General features: G+C 47.1%; 2 protein-coding genes across 2 annotated transcripts in view; both read left to right on the top strand.

The window, feature by feature from the left end:
* The first annotated feature begins 1 nt into the window (after window position 1).
* Window positions 2-10,765, top strand: MED20 (mediator complex subunit 20). The gene is made up of 4 exons (XM_047102629.1): window positions 2-150; window positions 3,223-3,377; window positions 7,470-7,723; window positions 9,565-10,765. The coding sequence occupies exons 1-4, from the start codon at window positions 137-139 to the stop codon at window positions 9,778-9,780; spliced, it is 639 nt and encodes a 212-aa protein (XP_046958585.1). The 5' UTR covers window positions 2-136; the 3' UTR covers window positions 9,781-10,765.
* A 1,096-nt stretch (window positions 10,766-11,861) lies between these two features.
* The window catches only part of USP49 (ubiquitin specific peptidase 49), an 88,992-nt gene continuing 82,468 nt past the window's right edge, over window positions 11,862-18,385 (top strand). Inside the window, exon 1 of the mRNA XM_047102627.1 lies at window positions 11,862-12,863. The gene's annotated coding sequence lies outside the window, so the exon portion shown is untranslated. The remainder of the gene's footprint in view (window positions 12,864-18,385) is intronic.

Here is an 18,385-nt window from a genome sequence, read left to right on the forward strand (position 1 = left end):
CTGTTTTTACGTCATTTCCGTTGCACTCCCTCGGCCGAAGCTTGCGTTGTGGGGGGGGGGTCTTCACTTAGTGTGGGTGGCTGGAGAACGCTGCGAATCAACTGTTTGTTCCTGCCAACCTTGCTGGTCCGATACCATGGGAGTGACTTGGTAGGACCCCAAGGGACTTTGTAGGGCGGTGTTTGGGGTTGGGAAAGGCCCTCGGAGCCACCCGGGAGGAGGAGCGAGACCAGGGTCTGCCGCCCCGCACGAGCTGAGCAAGATGTCTTCGGAATGTGTGGGTGAGGGAGACACTGTAAGGGCTGCGGTTTTTCCGGCCTTGTTTGCTTGGAGATGCTCCGGTGCTTCCTGGAAGGCAGCAAGTGAAAGGTTTTATCCCAGGAGCCCATCGGTGGTTGTGTACCTCCTTCCCTTTTTCTTCCTTCCCATGAGGCCATAGGGCTGCCCGGAGTGAAACTTAAGGGTCGGAAATAGGATGTCCGGACTAGGACTCAGTCCGCCGGCGAAGCTGGAGGGGGTGGGGGACAGGCCACGGGGAAACCATCTTTTTTTAGGTTTTCTCCTGCTGCTTCCTGCAGCCGCCTAAGGCAGTTAAGACCAGCCCGTGTCTGGTTCTGGTGTGGCCGTTTTAAGCTAGTGGGTCTAGAGAAAAAGCTGCTGGCAGTTAGATTGGGGTTCAGGCGCGTCACCTCTTGGGGATCCGTCTCCCTCTGTGTTTAATTACACGGTCTAGTTTTTATGGACTTTTTATCTCTAACATGATATAATTCAGGGTGGCAGAGGAAGGTATGGGCCTACTGCTCTTGCAGGCCTTAGTTCCAAAATGCTAGATTTCAAGGATTGCTTTGTTTTGAATATTTAGTATTAGCATCTTTCCAGTCAGAGAGAGCTGGAGGTTAGGATATCTGAAGTCAGTGGTTGGAAGCTTCTTGCATAAGAGCCTGGGGGAGACTACTCTTTCCTGCAGCTCAGGTTCTTGTTGGTTTGTCCATGACGTCACCTTTGTTGTTTACAGTGGACATCATGAACCTTTTACAAATCCTCTAGTGCAAGGGGGATGCGTGAGGAATGGAATGAAAAGTTTGTAGCATGGTGGCTGGGAACCCTGGGAGCCCCTGTTCTTTCAGTAGAAGACAGAAGGAATGGGCTGTCAGTCTGTTGGGACCCTTAATCAAGTTTTTCACACTCCTGGGACTTCTGACTCCCCCCATAATATCACTTTTACAATGTTTCACAATAAGGCATATCATCATCCTTACTTATGAGTGCTTTTTCTGATGGAGAGTAGTGACAATTTTTAGTTACAGGACTCCATTCTTATACCTTCATTTAGTTGATCATAAAGTAATGTAGTATCTTCCAAAATTCACTAACGTGGTTTTTATGTAGTTAGGTACCACCTGTACTATTTATTAATGTTTTCTTTCGAATCCATTTATTTTCCTTAAAAATATTTTAAAAGGCAATTACAACCCTAAGGAAGCGGTCTAGTATAGCACAGACATAGAGCCAGCTTGCCTGGCTTTGAATCTTGGCTACACTACATCAAGCTATGTGGCCCTTCGCGAGTTACTCAACCCCTCTCCACTTCAGTTTACTCGTTTGTAGCAAGGAGATAATTAACAGCTCATCTTATAGGGCTTTTGTGAGGATTCAGAGTTAATTCATCTAAGGGCCTTTGGGAATGGTCTGGCACATGGTTTGTGCCTAATGATTGTTACCTACTACTGTAAAGGGGGAGCTAGTTTTACTTACCATAGAAGGAAATCTTGAACATTTTTATTTCATTGTTTGGATTAAATTTGTGTACATACTGTTGCCTCTCATTCCTAAAGATTATAAACTTGAGGCTTGCTTTCTCTTTGATCCTGGGGCTGTTGAAAAGAAGTTGCCAATGACAGAAATGTTCTATAACAGCATTGTCTAATACACTGGCTTCTAGTCACATGTGGCTTTTTTTTTTTTCAACGTTTTTATTTATTTTTGGGACAGAGAGAGACAGAGCACGAACGGGGGAGGGGCAGAGAGAGAGGGAGACACAGAATCGGAAACAGGCTCCAGGCTCCGAGCCATCAGCCCAGAGCCTGACGCGGGGCTCGAACTCACGGACCGCGAGATCGCGACCTGGCTGAAGTCGGACGCCCAACCGACTGCGCCACCCAGGCGCCCCTCACATGTGGCTTTTGAGCCTTAGAAATGTGGATAGTGCAGGTGGGGAGTTGAATTTTTAAAAAATTTTTTTTATTAAAAAATTTTTTTTCTTTAACATTTATTTATTATTGAGAGACAGAGAGACATAGAGCGTGAGCGGGGGAGGGGCAGAGAGAGAGGGAGACACAGAATCTGAAGTAGGCTCCAGTCTCTGACCTGTCAGCACAGAGCCTGATGCAGGGCTTGAACTCACAAACTGCAAGATCATGACCTGAGCTGAAGTTGGTCGCTTAACCAACTGAGCCACCCAGGTGCCCCGGGGAGTTGGATTTTTAATTTAACTTAGTTTATTAGTTTCAGTGTAAAAAGCCACATGTCGCTTGTGGCTACTCTACTGGACAGCGCCCGTTCAAAGTGTTAGAGACTTGGTAAAAACATACCACAAATTGAGGTTTTCCTGATATAGTCAGAACTGAAGGAATTGCAAAGGATGTTCTTTTCTCATATGACTTAATGTTAGGGAATGCTCAGTCTGTGTGCCACCTAAAACCTCTTGAACGTTGGCACACATGTCACACTTGGGAAAGCAGTGTGATAGGACGTTCACTGCACTGGTGTGAGTGTCCTCAGACCTGTGCTGTAGTTCTTAGTGGAGCTCTCAGGGACTTGAGCCTCTCTCTTCTTGTCTTTAAAATGAGAAAGAGGATGGGGCGCCTGGGTGGCGCAGTCGGTTAAGCGTCCGACTTCAGCCAGGTCACGATCTCGCGGTCCGGGAGTTCGAGCCCTGCGTCAGGCTCTGGGCTGATGGCTCAGAGCCTGGAGCCTGTTTCCGATGCTGTGTCTCCCTCTCTCTCTGCCCCTCCCCCGTTCATGCTCTGTCTCTCTCTGTCCCAAAAATAAATAAACGTTGAAAAAAAAAATTAAAAAAAAAAAATGAGAAAGAGGATCAGGGTAGGTGGTCTCTTAAGGTAACTCCTGGCCCTGAAGAGCTGTGAGTCTGTGGGCAAATGAGTGGCTCAATGAGTGCACATGTGCTTCTGGATACTGATGATTGGGTCCTCTCCCTTCTAGTGTGTCCCAGATGCCTGTGGCTGAGGGCAAGAGTGTCCAGCAGACCGTGGAGCTCCTCACCCGGAAACTGGAGATGCTTGGGGCAGAGAAACAAGGAACATTTTGTGTGGATTGTGAGACCTACCACACAGCCGCCTCCACTCTTGGCAGCCAAGGTCAGTGAGATGCAACCTTGGCTTGGAGTTGATTGACATTCGGGTTCACTGAGTTCTTTATGCTCTTTTGCAAAGGGTGGTATTCTCGAACATGTGGCAGACAGTGTTTCTGAGTTCGTTAATTCTTCGTCCTTCATCTCTTATACGGGGCCTGTGTTTTGGTGTTTTTGCACTTCTCACTTTTAGAGCTGCGTTTCTCGGGGGGATTGGTCACTGGCTAACTGCTTCTGCATCTAATCACCTGGGTTACTTGTTAAAGGTGCAGTCCTGGCCCTGCTTACTGACTGGACTGGAGCTACAGGCCTCAGTTACATTTCAGCCAGCTCCCTTGAGGATCATTAAGCACCCTTTTAAGTTTGAGAAAGACTCCTTTTAGGCTCAGAAGTCTTTGTATATGATTCTTTCGCACCTTTAGAGTGTTTAGAACTTTCTACAGAAAGGCTTTCTGATTCCCATACCTAGCTAGTAGTCTTGGATACCTCATTGGCATAACCTTGACCAGTGAATCAACTTTTATTTTAAATATATTGAGAGGTGAGATGGACTGTGGATGATTGGTGGTGTTGGTAGAGAGACAAAGAGAATCTTTTTTTTTTAAGTTTATTTATTTATTTTGAGAGAGAGAGAGAGAAGATGCAAGTGGGGGGAGGGGCAGACAAAGAGGGAGAATCTCAAGCAGGTTCTGCGCTAACAGCCCCTTGTGGGGCTGGAACTCACGAAATCGTGAGATCGTGACCTGAGCCGAAATCAAGAGTCAGATGCTTAACCACCTGAGTCACCCACTGCCCCAGGAGAATCTTTGAATGTGAGTTAGGGAACCTGGGTTCTCTTAGTCTTGGCTCTGCAGTTACTTGACTTAGGACAGTTCCAAAGCACAGTGATTAAGAGCCTAGATCATGGAACCAGAGAACTGAGTTCTGGTCACATACTAGCTGTAACTTTGCTGGCCCCTTTTTAGTTACCTTTGGCCACTTACTGCACTGGGGAAGGTTAGAGGACAGAAGAAAGGGAGAGCACAATATCTCCTCCTCTCCCTCTGCTTTGGGCCGTGTCTCTGGATCTCTGGCTGTGGCAGTGTCTCTTCCTTGGTTTTAGCTCCTGCTGGGTGGCCCTCGTCTGGCTCTAATGACAGCACATCTTCTCTTTCTCCTTCCAGCCTTAAGGATAGTAGTACATCCCTGTGTTCCTAATATTTGGGCGGCCTCACCATTTGTTTTTTCAGTTTTTCCAACCCCTGTATTTTGTTCCCTGTATTAAATCCCTTCTAATGAAACTATCTGCTATGGGCTCTGTTTCTGTACCTTCCCAGTACATTTCTGTCATTTGTACAGTGAAAATATCATAGATCTCCTAGTGTTGTTGTGCTAATTAAATTAGTATCTGCAAAGCACTTAGAGCTGAGGTTGTAAATGTAATAAATATTTGATAAATCAGAGCTCTATGGAGTTTCAGCATCAATAAGATCACAGTGTTACTATTAGTTTTGCCTTCACTAGGAAGGATGTAGGAATTAAAAGAGAATTGTTGTGAAAGCATTTGGAAACCGAAACATTTGTGCATAGATATAAGATGGCATACTACGTCGATGACACTATCTGTTATGGGCTTTGTTTTCCTAATCTGACCTTTACTCTTCAAGGAGGTACAGTCTAGTTGGGGAGAGGACACATTCGTGGCAGACAGCGGGGTAGAATGGAAGGAGCAATAAACTTAAGGTCAGAAGGCCTGGATTGGTGGTCCAGTTCTGTTCCTTACTGGCTCTGTGCCTTTGGATCACAAGTTCTCATAGGGACCAGCATTAACATCACCCAGAGGGCTCAGTCACAACTGATTGCTGGGCCCCTCCAGGGTTTCCCACTCAGTAAGCGTGGGCTGGGACAGAGAATCTGCATTTCCATTAAGTTCCCAGTTGGTGGTGCTGCTGCTGCTGGTCCAGAACCATTAGCTTCATTTTCCTTGTCTGTAACAGGGGGACAGCGACACTGGTTCTGCTTGCTTCACAAGTGTGTGCAGATACGGAAATACTCTGTTGAGATTTAAAACATGCTATTGTCAGGCACCTGCGTGGCTCAGTCGGTTGAGCATCCAACTCTTTTTTTTTTTTTTTCTTAAATGTTTGTTTGTTTATTTTTGAGAGAGAGCGGGAGTACAAGGGAGGGGTAGAGAGAGAGGGAGACGGAATCCCAAGCAGGTTGTGCACTGTCAGCACAGAGCCTGATGCAGGGCTGGAATCCATGAACCGTGAGATCATGACCTGAGCTAAAACCAAGAGTCGGATGCTTAACCAACTGAGCCACCCAGGTGTCCCGAGCGTCCAACTCTTGATTTCAGCCCAAGTCATGATCTCACAGTTCATGAGATGCAGTCCCTTGTTGGGCTCATCACTGACAGCCAGGAGCCTGCTTGGGGATTCTCTGTCTCCCTCTCTCTCTCTGCGCCTCCCCTGCTCTTGTGCACGCACTCTCTCAAAATAAATAAACTTAAAAAAAATTATCATTGTTATAAACAACTGGCAGTGCCTTCGTTAAAAAAACCTCAGCTGACTGTCAAAATATTTTCAAGACAGTAAGAACACTCTCAGACTTACATAGTTATGAATTAAGTACTTACAGTGAGTTTGCATAAGAACAGAATGACAGATCAGCTTTGGATGTCTTTTTTTTTTTTTTTTTTGGTCCTTTTGGAGGGTTGAAATGTTTTGCACTGGATTTAGCAGGAGGTGAAATGTATGTATTGGCAACAAGCAGTGAGGAGGGATGTGGGGGGAGGTTGGCGCAGGGCCTGAGTTCTGGAAGTGGCAGCAGAGTAGAGGCCTGTATAGCGGCCCCTCCACCCCATCTCCTCTTTTCCACTGTTAAACTCTCATCCTTGTCTAGAATATCTTTCCTTCTCAGTGTGGCTGAACTCTATCCTCTCTTCATAGGGTACGTAGTCCTCTTTTCTCCATGAACATGTTTCCTGCTGACTCTTGCCCACTTTGATTTCTTCCGGCTCTGTTCTTCCTTCCAAAAAGACTTCTGGTCTATTCCACATACGCATTTTGGTCTTTCCCCTGTTGCCAGTGAGAGTGTCAGCTTCCTGAGGCCAGCTGCTATGTTCTCTACTTAAATCTCTTAAACCTGCCTCTTAAACCCTAGCACGATGTTGGGGATAGTTAAGTACTTAATAAATATTTGAATAGGTAAGTCTTAAATACTTGGGATTGTCCTTGTCTATCCATTGACTCTTGTAGTATATAAGGGGGGAGTGGATCTTGCTTTCCGTTTCTTAGTTAACCAAATATACGTAGCTTTCCTTCCTTCTTGCAGAAAAATCTCTAGTGTAATCAATGAGAAAGCTCATTTTTCAGAAATTGGAAGGGGTGACTGGGGCTCGAAACTCAACCTTCTGATTCCAGATCCTGAGTTCTTTCTGCGATTGTGCCGATTGCTTCCCAAGTCAGCTGATATCTTAAAGTACTCCAAGCGTTCATCAGTGCCTTCAGGGTAAAGTCCATACTTCCTGAGGCTTGGAAAACAAGACTTATCACAGCTTCACTCTGGCCTACCTTTCCAGCCTCAAGCTCAGATCCTCCCCTTTGCTGCTTCTGTGGGGCCACCTTTGTGTCTCAGGGAGGAGGCCAAGGGAAGAAGGGATGGACAGAAAAGACAGCATTTGCTTCATTTGGTATACTCAGGTGTTGTTAATTTTACTTCATTGTCCCTATTCTGCAAGAAATGATCATACAGAAGACTGTATGTGAAGTCTGTGTCGGTCATCGATCATCATCATTGATCATCATCATTAAACATCCATCTGTGAGCCCATCCCTCTTAAGAACTTAACTAAACTGTTAGCAGTTGCTATCAAAGTTCCCTTGTGCTCCTCACGTTTTCTGTGGGGTGAGGTTTTACCACGTGCTGCCTTGCCTGCCATTCGTCTCCCTTCCTCTCTGGAAAAGACTGTTAGTGAGGGGATTCCCCCCTGCCCCATCTCCTTCCAAGATCGCTGAGGTAATGGCACAATGCCATCTGGCCTTGTTCCATGCCTTTGACTCTGTCCTGGGGTTTGCAGATGAAGGTCTTGATGCCGATAGGATCTCTGTCCCTGCAGGTCAGGCTGGGAAGCTGATGTACGTGATGCACAACTCAGAGTACCCTTTGAGCTGCTTCGCCCTCTTTGAGAATGGCCCTTGCCTCATTGCTGACACCAACTTCGATGTGCTCATGGTGAAGCTCAAGGGCTTTTTCCAGAGTGCCAAGGCTAGCAAGATTGAGACCCGGGGTACCCGTTACCAGTACTGTGACTTCCTAGTGAAGGTGGGCACAGTTACCATGGGGCCCAGTGCCCGAGGCATCTCCGTAGAGGTAAGACTTTGGGGAAATAGCAGTATGTGTTAAAGGGCTCTGTAGATTTCCACATCCCTCTGAATGCAAACAGGTGTTTATATTTCTCCCTGATCCCTGTCTCCAGGGCATCTTTTAGCCTTTCTTTAATCATTCAGGCTGTGGCTCAGGGTGGGAATGGGAAGCTGGGGTCACAACAGGGAGAAAGCTTAGGAAGGCTGTCTTGCTGGAGAAGGGAAGGGATAGTCAAGGGAGACCAGTGAATTGTGATGTGGAGGGACTGGTCACCCATCACAAGGACTGGAGCAGACCAGGACAAGTTTTGGTGCAGGTAACTTTTGAGAGGTGGGCCCTAAATCGTGTGCCTGTACACCTCTCCACAGTACCCTGTAAGATAAGTCTGGAAGGCTGTGTAGCATTGATGAGCCTTTCCTTTTGACATGCTGTCAACTTTCATGATGAAAAGAGGTGTGTGTGTGTGGTGACTTCATTTCTGGGGTATATATTGAAGATGACAAAGAGGGAGTGTGGCAGTAGCTGGCTTTGGGACCAGTGAAATTTCTCAATCTGTTGTGCCCAGCACTGTGTGAGATAAAAAAAAAAAAAAAAAATAGGTAAGCTACAGGGCTTGCTTTTTGAAAATGTGTAATTTAGTAAGCTGAAACACACAAACTTTTTATTGTTATCATTTATATTTGAGAGAGAGAGAGAGAGAGAGAGAGAGAGAGTGTGTGCTTGAGTGGGGGAGGGGCAGAGAGAGATGGAAACACAGAATCTGAAGCAGGCTCCAGACTGAGCTGTCGGCAAGCCCCACAAGGGGCTTGAACTCACAAACTGTGAGATCACGACCTGAGCTGAAGTCGGACACTTAAACGACTGAGCCACTCAGGCGCCCCCACACAAACTGTTTTTGAAGTTAGTCTTTAAGAAATGCCATAAAAAAGGCCCAGATTGCTCTGGGAATTCAGGCCAATGAAAGCATTGACTTTGGGGATTGGGATGCTTTCTGCAAGAGTAACATGTAAAGAGGGACTTAAAAATGTAGAGATGTGGGGATAGATAAGGCCCACAAGGCATTCCAGGTAGAGTAAAGGGCCTTAGCAGGAATTACTACTTTGATACTCCAGGGACCTCTGGGGCCAAGATTTCCTGACCCCTTTCAGCTTGTGATACGCCTTGGATTTGCTGAGACCCACTGGGAACCCACTGTTCGCTTCTTCTTTATGTTTCCAACTTTGTGGTACAAATACATCCCAGTTATTTCTTTCCTCGTTTCCCCTTATGTTACTAACTATTTTTTCTGCCATCTGTCTGGTAAAAAATTAGGAGAAAGGAATGAGAAAGTCTAAGATGTATAATCTTTGACCCCTGCCACATTGTTTGGGAAATTACTTCTTAGGGTCAGGTGGGGTCTATCTTGGGAGTCATGTTTGGTCTTAAAAAGATTTCAAATATGGGTATCTACTTTGCACACTATGGATATACACACACACACAGACACACAATCACACTCACACAGACATATAAACACATTTTCCTGAGCTCTCCTGGGATCTTCATGCAACATACCAGAACATACAGTTCTGAGATCACCAGAAGGGGCCTGGGTCTTATGGGTTGGGCCGTGGCTTGGTAACTCCCAAGATGAGAATGTCTGAGATGCCTAAAGGGAATGATGCTGGGTGTGTCGAATCCCTGGTGTTTGGGTTGACTGTTTCCTATGGATCAACACTGTGTTACAAGGTGTTTGTCTTTTGCTGGGGTTTGGGGAACATGGGAGCAGGGTGCAAGAGGTGCAAGAGAAGCAGGAGACCTTGTCCTTGCCCTCACTTACCTTTGTTCTCTGTTCTTTTGGTCTCCAGGTAGAGTATGGCCCCTGTGTGGTAGCTAGTGACTGCTGGAACCTGCTGCTCGAGTTTCTACAGAGTTTTCTAGGCAGCCACACACCAGGGGCTCCTGCAGTGTTTGGGAACAGACACGATGCCGTCTACGGCCCGGCAGACACCATGGCCCAGTACATGGAACTCTTCAACAAGATCCGCAAGCAGCAGCAGGTGCCTGTGGCTGGCATTCGCTAGTGGCTGGCAGCTGCCCAGCTGAGCTCTGCCACCAGGGGGACTACACAGGAGGAGCAGGTGCCGCCCCCCAGAAACCCAGGGCAGACATGGAAGCTTCCCTCCCTCTTCCCAGCTGTGACTTTTGTTCTGGGGATTTGGACTCCCCTCCCCTGACCCTCACACACAGCCCCCCAGCAGCTGCTTCACCCCACGCCTTACTGGACTTGGCCTGTTCTCAAGAATGGTAATTATGAAGAGTGGAGAAGTGTGGAGCTTTCCTGCTTTAGGGGAAAAGGTAGGACAGGGCTGTCCCTGCCTAGTGTTGGTGGGGAAAGCAGTCTGTATCTCCAGCTGTTGAGGATTTGGCCAGGGCCCGCAGTGGACAGGCTGGGCCGGGCTGTAATAAAGGCCTCTTCCTCTACTCCAGGGATGCGGTTGGGCCTCTCTTGGAGAAGGAGTAGAAGGCATAACTTAGTGTGATGGCTATCATTTTCTGACCTGTTTGCTGAAGTGAATTGTGAGTTGACTTTTCTAGGGTGTTGCCTGAGTCCTTGGGAATCTCCCTCTGACATCTTTCCATTCTGTTGCGAATTAGATTAAGCCGCAGGCTAAGCTGCTATAACAAAGAGAACCAAAAGTACAGTGGCTTTTAGCAGGAGTTTATTTTTTGCTCTTCAAATAGTACAGATGTAATCAGATGGTCCAGGACAGATTTAGCTGTACAAGGTCACCAGAACCTCAGCTTCCTTCTGTCTTGTTGTTCAGCCAGTCCTGGGTGTTGACCTTGCCCTCAAGGTCAAAGCAGACTCCTTGGCTCTGTGTCTACTATACACCAGGGAAAGAGAGAACAAAGCAGTTTCTTTTCAAAGGCTATGACCTGGAGTCTCTCAAATCAGTGTGGCCACACTCTGCTGAAAGGGACGCTGGGACACAAGCCCATTATTTGGGTGGCCATGTGTCCAGTTAAAACTCAGGAGCTTCTGTGACTAAAAGATGAAGGAGAAAATGGATGTGGGGGCCCAGTCAGGGCCCTCTGCTATGTGGAGCTCAATGGATATGCCCAGGAGTGGCTTTGGTTGCTATTTTGGAGAGCACCCTGTGTAACTAAGCCATTTGTTTACGAATTGCATTGGGATAGGGCTGATGCCAGAGTCGCTTTCGTGTTTAGCTGGCTTAGTCACCCTGGGCAGTCAATTCTGCGCCCCTCACCTAAGGGTTCACAGTTTCCTGAGCTCTTTGTCCTCATCTCATTTGAGCCTCCAAGCTTCTCCTTTGACTTATATTACCTGCTTACCTGACTCCTACCACAGAAATGTTCAGTTGGGCCAACATTGATATATCCAGTCAGGGACGGCCTTAGGACACATGTTACTGTACATACTACAGAGTTGTCCCCAAGGATTCTGCCCCTCATTGAAGGTACCAGAGAGCCATTATTTCAGATCTGAAGCCTCTACAATAAGAATTAGGTAGTGGTCATGTTTCCCTTTTAGCTTTGGCTGGCAGGAAGCTCAGTTTAACTTTGAAACTGCAGGACCTGCCATCTGCATTTTTTGTTCTCCTCCTCTGGCTTTTTTGTTTGTTTCTTTGGTTTTTGCTTCTTTAAATTTTTTTTTCTTCCAACGTTTTTTATTTATTTTTGGGACAGAGAGAGACAGAGCATGAACGGGGGAGGGGCAGAGAGAGAGGGAGACACAGAATCGGAAACAGGCTCCAGGCTCCGAGCCATCAGCCCAGAGCCCGACGCGGGGCTCGAACTCACGGACCGCGAGATCGTGACCTGGCTGAAGTCGGACGCTTAACCGACTGCGCCACCCAGGCGCCCCTGGTTTTTGCTTCTTTAAATTGAGGTATGTTTTAGATGTCATTTACACACAATAAAATGCATAGATCTTCTGTTTTTGGCCTTCTGATTTATATTTGCTCTTGTCCAGCTTTATCTTTGTATTTTTCTGTAGGCTATCTCAAATCTTTTTTGAGATAGCATTTTGAATATAATGTATTTTTTTTTTAACTTTTTTTAACATTTATTTTTGAGAGACAGAGAGAGACAGAGGACAAGCAGGGGAGGGGCAGAGAGAGAGGGAGACACAGAATCTGAAACAGGCTCCAGGCTCTGGGCTGTCCCCATGAACTGTGAGATCATGACCTGAGCTGAAGTCGGATGCTCACTTTATAAATGAGAACTTAAATGCAGCCAGTAAATGGAGATGCGATATTTTGGGGTTTAAATCTGATGTTTTTCTTTCTATACCAGCCTGTCTTCCTAAATCTCCTTCCTTTGCTTCCAGATGCTTTGCCGCTCTCCCCATCTGTAGCCACCCCCAAAAGAACATAAACTGGGAAATTTCTGGGACCCTGCTAACATGTCACCTGGGTGGGTACCTTTGCCAGAGCCATGTAGAAATCTGCTAACCTCAGCTGTCAGAGCTATGCAGGGCAGCTGTAGGGCTCCTTTGGTTTTCCTTTACCATGAAATGGGGAGGTGGTGGCTCCCAAAGAGGTCACGCTGAGATGAGGCTGGAGTTGGGACCAGACTTCTGACTTGGGACTCCTGGCTACCACAATATGTCAAAGTGAGGCACCTGGGTGTCTATGGTGCCGTGTCATTCCTCCAGTGTATATTGGACAAAAGCAGAACTAGCACTTTATTCCCTGGGATGAGGTTCAATTTTAAAGAAAGAGTCCCTTTACAGGAACCATTAAGTTCTTCCACAAGCGATGCCTGCACATGGCAAGATGTGTGACAGCAGAAGGCAAAAAAAGCAGAAGGGATTTAGGGAAGCCCGTATTCCACTTGTGTCTAATCCATCTCTTGTATTCGTTAGTGGTTCCTGCTCTGGCTGTGTTTTCCGCCGGGCTCCTGTGCTGTTGTGATTCTCTGTTCCCCTATTCCCAGGCTGCCTCCCGCTTGCTTGCTTCAGATCTTGAGTACCAAGTGGTCATCTCTCCTCCACCATCTATTGGTGTCCCTGATCCACTGAAGGAATACCTAGAGACTGACCACTCCTCTCTTCCGCCAGGTCTGCCCCAACCCGGTGTGTCCAGTATTCATTCCTGAGGCTCCAGGAGGAGGTAGTGAAATTCTCTCCAAATCCTGGATGGTAAGGGGAGCAGTTAGAAAGTCCCACCTAAGCATGCTCTCAGGTGTCCAGAGTTGAGACTCTGAGAACTTAGGAAGGGCAGCAGGCTGAACATTTTCAAGATCTGGAGCTAGGCAGGACTGATATATGGCCTCACTGTCTCCCAGGTGCACACCTGGAATTCCCAATATTGCCTTTCCCCTGTCACAGCCTCCCTCTCTGTACCTGCTGCTGTCTGGTCTCCATGGGCTGCAGGCCCCAATCACAAGTGCCATGTGGCATGGCTGAAACCAGTTGCGTTACAAGTGTGGTCCTCTCCTGGGGGTTGGTGTCCTTGGACTTTGAGCAGTCTCTTCTTGAGGGTGGACTCTCCCCCAAGGTAGAGTTTCTGCCATTGTGTAGAACATTCCAAAATCAGTCTGTTGGGTTACAAAGGACCCTTTAGCTCACCTAGTTTGACCATCGTTCAGGACTCAGAACTTTACATTATCCCCCCAGAGTTCATGCAACCTTGACTTGGCCTCATCTAGGGAAATCCCTTCCCTGTGTATTTATTTCATCTGTTTTCTCAGTGACTCTGAGACAGAAATGGAACAAAGCAGAACATACCTGTCCATTCCTTCCTGGATTGTGGAGACTGTATTGTGCTTAATGAGGGAGTTTATTATTAGTGCTGGAGTATGAGCAAATGATAACTCTGAAGTAGCAGTACTAACTTCCAACAGCCTAACCCCCCCAACGGCAGTCCTGAGAGGCCTGAGATGCCTTGAAATCAGACACGGTTTTGTGTATATATATATGTGTAGTTTTGGGGGACTAGGATTTATAGGGTTCGTTAGAGTATCTCAAAGATCTGTGGTCCAAAAAAGGATCTCTAAAAGAACAGCTTTTGAAAGGAAACATGAAGGCCAAGGTAAAGCAGATGGGAAATACGTCCTGCTGGCTTATTATGTGCAAGATCTTCCCCTGCCACTCGGACCTCTCCTCTGAGGTCTCATCCAGAGGTTTCCCTCCTTCATTTCATAGACCTTCAGGCCTTTCGGTCAGTCTGGGAAGCAGGACTGTGCCTATTCTTACCTTTCCTATTGGTTCCCCATTCTCCTTTTGTCTCTGTACACATGCACACAACCTTTTAGAAGTGGGTAGGAGTGAATATGTATGAAGAATCTTTATAGCTTTCTCTGTGGCCCCAGGAGTTACTCTTCCATTATAACACACTCTGTGGGACCTGAAAATTAGTCTGTTGTAATGGAATTTTGGCATAATGAGTATATTTTCATTGTTCAGAATGATGTGATTGATGAGGCAGAGAAATAGTTCCTCGTCTCTGTGATGAAATTAGCAAGTAAAAAAAAGTTCTTGGAACTCTTAGGGCAAAGATTCCTAACTCTCTTGCATTCTCTGTTTTATTTTCCATCACATACCTGCCCCATCAGATGGCATAGACCTGTTTTTTAAGGTTAATATGAATTCTGCTGAAATTTCTTTGGGGGCTTTAAAAAAGAGAATTTAGGGAGCACATTTATATATCCTAGACTGTCCCAAGGCAGAATTCAATATTAGAAATCTTTTGTTGTGTAGGAAAAGCAAAGCTAGGGATGTGGAGGTGACGGGTATTCTGAGGCAACTACTAAAGGAGAGAGAGCACCACTTTAGGACACAATTGGCCCGGTGCTGGCCATAGGACTGTTCTGAACTTACCAGGCAACTCCAAGTCAACTTGGCCTTTCTGGGTCTTATCAGTAAAGTGGGAAATAATAATGCCTACATTCCATGTTTCATAGGCTTGTTGAGGGGCTCAAGGGACAATAGATGTCAAAAGCTTTGTCGGCAAGGAGATGCCCTTTCTGCATTAGCGTCTTTGTAATGGTGCTGAAGGTACTGGTGTTTGGTTAGGATGGCTAAGATGGGATGTTATGGGGGTGCCTGGCTAACTCAGTAGGAAGAGCATGTGACTCTTGATCTCGAGTTGTGAGTTCAAACCCCACATTGGGTGTAGAGATTACTTAAAAATAAAATCTTAAAAAAAAAATAAAAAGATGGGACGTTATGAGGTTATACTGCTTGGTGACAGGTTAAAATTCTCCCCCAGTGGAAAGAATGCTGTTACAATAGAGAATGAGCAGTGAGGGAGGATCCCAAGAAGGTATACATAGTACAGGTATATTTTTTGTAGCCAGATCAGCGAGCACAGTTGTGTTGCCCATCTCTGGAGCATGGAACTCTGTTTTTAAAATTTATTCACAGTGATAAGATTTTACTTGTTCTTCTACAACCTGAAGGAAAAGAGTCTGCTTAGGAAAAAAAAAATGTTGAGGTACAATTGCCTATATACTCTTTGTGGAACACATCCATCCCTGTTTCCCCTCAGCTCCCAGGTCTTTGTTGTTCCTGTCTCTGTACTGTTTTTGTGCCGTACCATGTGTGTTGTGATCACATTTCATTACCAGTTGTGTCTTTAATGGAGGCTCAGTGCTCCTGATTCTATTTTGCATTCCTCATTAATGAACCACTGAAGCACTTAACTCTGAAGCTACACTAAAACCTTGTTAGCTCTGCTGCCGAGCCTTCTCATATTTGAATATCTAAAATAGCCTTCTTATTTCTGCTTCCATCTAATATACAATTCTCAAACTTTTTAGTCTCAGGACTCCTTGACACTTTTAAAAGTTCCAAAGAGCTTTAGTTTATGTCTATCTATTGATAGTTGCCTTATTAAAAGTTATAACGAGGGGCGCCTGGGTGGCTCAGTCCGTTAAGCATCCAACTCTTTGTTTCAGCTCAGGTCGTGAGTTCCCATGGTTCATGAGATTGAGCCCCGCGTCGGGCTATGACTTCCAAAGTGAAATGAGTATTATTTTTTTTCAGTGAATGGCAGCGAAGAGTACTTTGATAGCATAATTGAGTGCTATTGACTTGAAATGTGCTCATTTTTGCCCATTGTTACTTTTGTATCATTAGTGCAAATACCATAGTGGTGACAAAAGCAAATAATGTCTTATTATGAAAACAAGTTTGGTAGGGACCCTGTGGAAGAGTCTCAGGGCTCCACAGGCCACACTTTGAGAACCATTGATCCAATACATGCTCAGGGCATTGAGAATCTTTACGCCCTAGACTATGCTATTCTGAGAACACCCTTTCCTTTGGAAGTCTTAAGTGGCTCCGAAACCTTTCACTCAAAAGCACCTATTACCCATTAAGGTAATTAACATTGGATAAGATACAATCTAATCTCCAATAATTGGAGGGGGTTGCAGAGTAAGGGGAGAAAAATTGATAATTGAGTTACAATGTAAGGTAAGAACTTTAAAAAGAAATTAAAGACAACAAAAGGAATGCTAAATTTTAGATTTTACTTTGAGCTCTTGAACCACATGGCAGATCTTCACCAAATCAAATCAATCAAGGTCCTTTCCTTCCATCATCAAACCTCTTTAAAATGTCCAGGGTAATTACCTTTGAACACGTTTTTACACTTCAGCACGCTTGGCTGCAGACATTGTGGTTTCATGCTTACACATGCACTCGCTGTTTCTCCCTTCTTATTTTGTTCTTTAGCTTTTGTGCTTCTCTACTTCATATTGACAGGTGTGCAGCCTTGAACCAGTGTAGCTGATAACCCATGTTTATTTCTTTTCCTTGTCCTTCTATTTACATGTAAGACTTTACCTGCTTTAGCCTTGTGTTGGGTGATGTAACCGTGTTGGTGTGTTGTTTGTAATTTGTGCGGGGGGAGGGGGGTAACGTCAGAACAATGCAGCCTCTGGAGGAAGCCTTTTTAGAGGCAGAAAAGCCTAGTAGAAATCGTCGCTGTTGTTTTCTTGTGGTCTCCGTCCCGACAGTCTGCTGAATTTAAGTCTTTGGCTGTGAACCTCTTCCTTGGGGGATTTCCATAAAACAGCTGGGTCCCGCCTGGGTCATCAGTGGCAAAAGTCAGACACGTGCTTACTCGTCTGGGAGCCAATAGTAACTTTTGCAAACGCTGCCTCAGGAAACCCCCAAGTTCGGAGGCTGCTTCTTTCGGAAAGGCACAGTTAGCAATAACTTAGTCTTTTAACATAACAAAACAAAAAAGGAGACCAAATAGTGAGAAAGGTTTCCCCCCTTGGCAGTGGGGACAGATGTTAAAGGAGCTTCAAAAAATGTGCGGGGAACTAATGTAGAATTCCTTCACTGCTCCGCGGGCTGAAGTGCCGGGGAGAAGGGGGCGGAGATGGGCTCGGAGAGTCGCTGGCCCTTTAAGGAGGAGGGACAGCCTTAAGACTCTGTACCTTTAAGAGTCTCTTTGTCTGGAAACCTCCTTATTTATCCTTCTGTGCTTCAACCAAACTTCGACCCGCGATTCACAACGCCCCTCTACGCCGCCGCCCGTTACGCCAGGCTCAAATTGGCCGCACGTTGGTGGCTAACCCTAAACTTTGCGCCCGCGGCGCGAACCCTCGGAGAGGCAGTCTGTGTCGTGGTCGGGGCCCAGCGCTGCGCCGTTGGCGCAATGCGGGGCCCGGGGGCGGGGCTCCGACGGGCGGGCCAATGGGAGGGCAGGGGGCGGGGCCGGGTTCGGTTGTCTCGCGCCCTGGTGACAGCTCGCGCGTGCTGATGATGGCGGTAAATAGAGGGGGGTCAGGGAGGGGGCGGAGGAGGTAGGGAGGCAGCCAAGGGGGTAGCTCCAGGGGGTGGGGGGACTGGGACCGGGGAGGACGCGACGGCCAGGGAGCCCATTCTAAGACTCGGAGGCGGGGACAGGAGTCTCCGGCACACTGGCCCTCCCCTTTAAAGAAGCCAAATCCTCACACACCGGGTGAGGGGCGACAAAGGCGGCGCGCGCCTTGCGGGCGGGAGGAGCGGCGGCAGGGGGCGGGACCGCGGCGCCGGCGGGCTGGGGGGCGCCCGGGGCGGGGGCCGGCGGAGGCGAGAGCCGGCAGACGGGGCGGGCCGGCGCTTTATTTTGGCGGGGTGGGCGAAGACTGGGTTGAGGGTTAAAAAAAAAAAAGGCTTGAGGGGAGAAGCGAAGGAAGGCTCGGGGGCGGTTGGGGGGAACGGGTCTAAGAATGAGATGAGAAGGATTAAGGGGAGAAAGGGTTAGAAGGCTGGGAGAAGAGGAGTGAGAAAAAGCCAGCCAAGGAGGTAGGAAGGAGGCAAAACCCAGGGTGGGTGTTCAGGAAGCCGGCCGGGAATGAGGTTCGGCAGACCGAGGCTGGGTTTAGGTGTTAAGAGCACAGGTTGGAGGAGGAGAGCTTTGTAGGGGATCGTGACAGGGTGAGGGTGCTGGGGTAAGAGTTGGAAGTGGAAGGCAAGGAGGGGCAGAGCTGGGGTGATAGTTGGGAGTAGAGGAGAGAGAGTGATTAAGAGCCAGACGTGACAAGGGTGTGAACTAGTGCAGAGCGAGAGGAGCTGGAGGACTAGGACCCGCGGTGGGGTGGGAATCGTGAGGTTCTGAGAAAGGTATGGGTTAGTGGGTGGGCGATGGGTGTAAATTCTTGAAAGTGAGGGCGGGTGAATGAGACACTGGACGAGTACCAGGTGGAGTTAGGAATAAGCGT

Source organism: Lynx rufus, unplaced genomic scaffold, assembly GCF_022079265.1.
Source record: "Lynx rufus isolate CCGP_SWC_20201006 ecotype Redwood Valley unplaced genomic scaffold, mLynRuf1.p SCAF_6, whole genome shotgun sequence".
In the NCBI taxonomy this organism is placed as follows: domain Eukaryota; kingdom Metazoa; phylum Chordata; class Mammalia; order Carnivora; family Felidae; genus Lynx; species Lynx rufus.

Coding starts and splice junctions, on each gene's coding strand:
- MED20 (XM_047102629.1), top strand. Junction 3,378..7,469: donor CTCCACTCTTGGCAGCCAAG/GTCAGTGAGATG, acceptor CTGTCCCTGCAG/GTCAGGCTGGGAAGCTGATG. Junction 7,724..9,564: donor CCCGAGGCATCTCCGTAGAG/GTAAGACTTTGG, acceptor TTTGGTCTCCAG/GTAGAGTATGGCCCCTGTGT.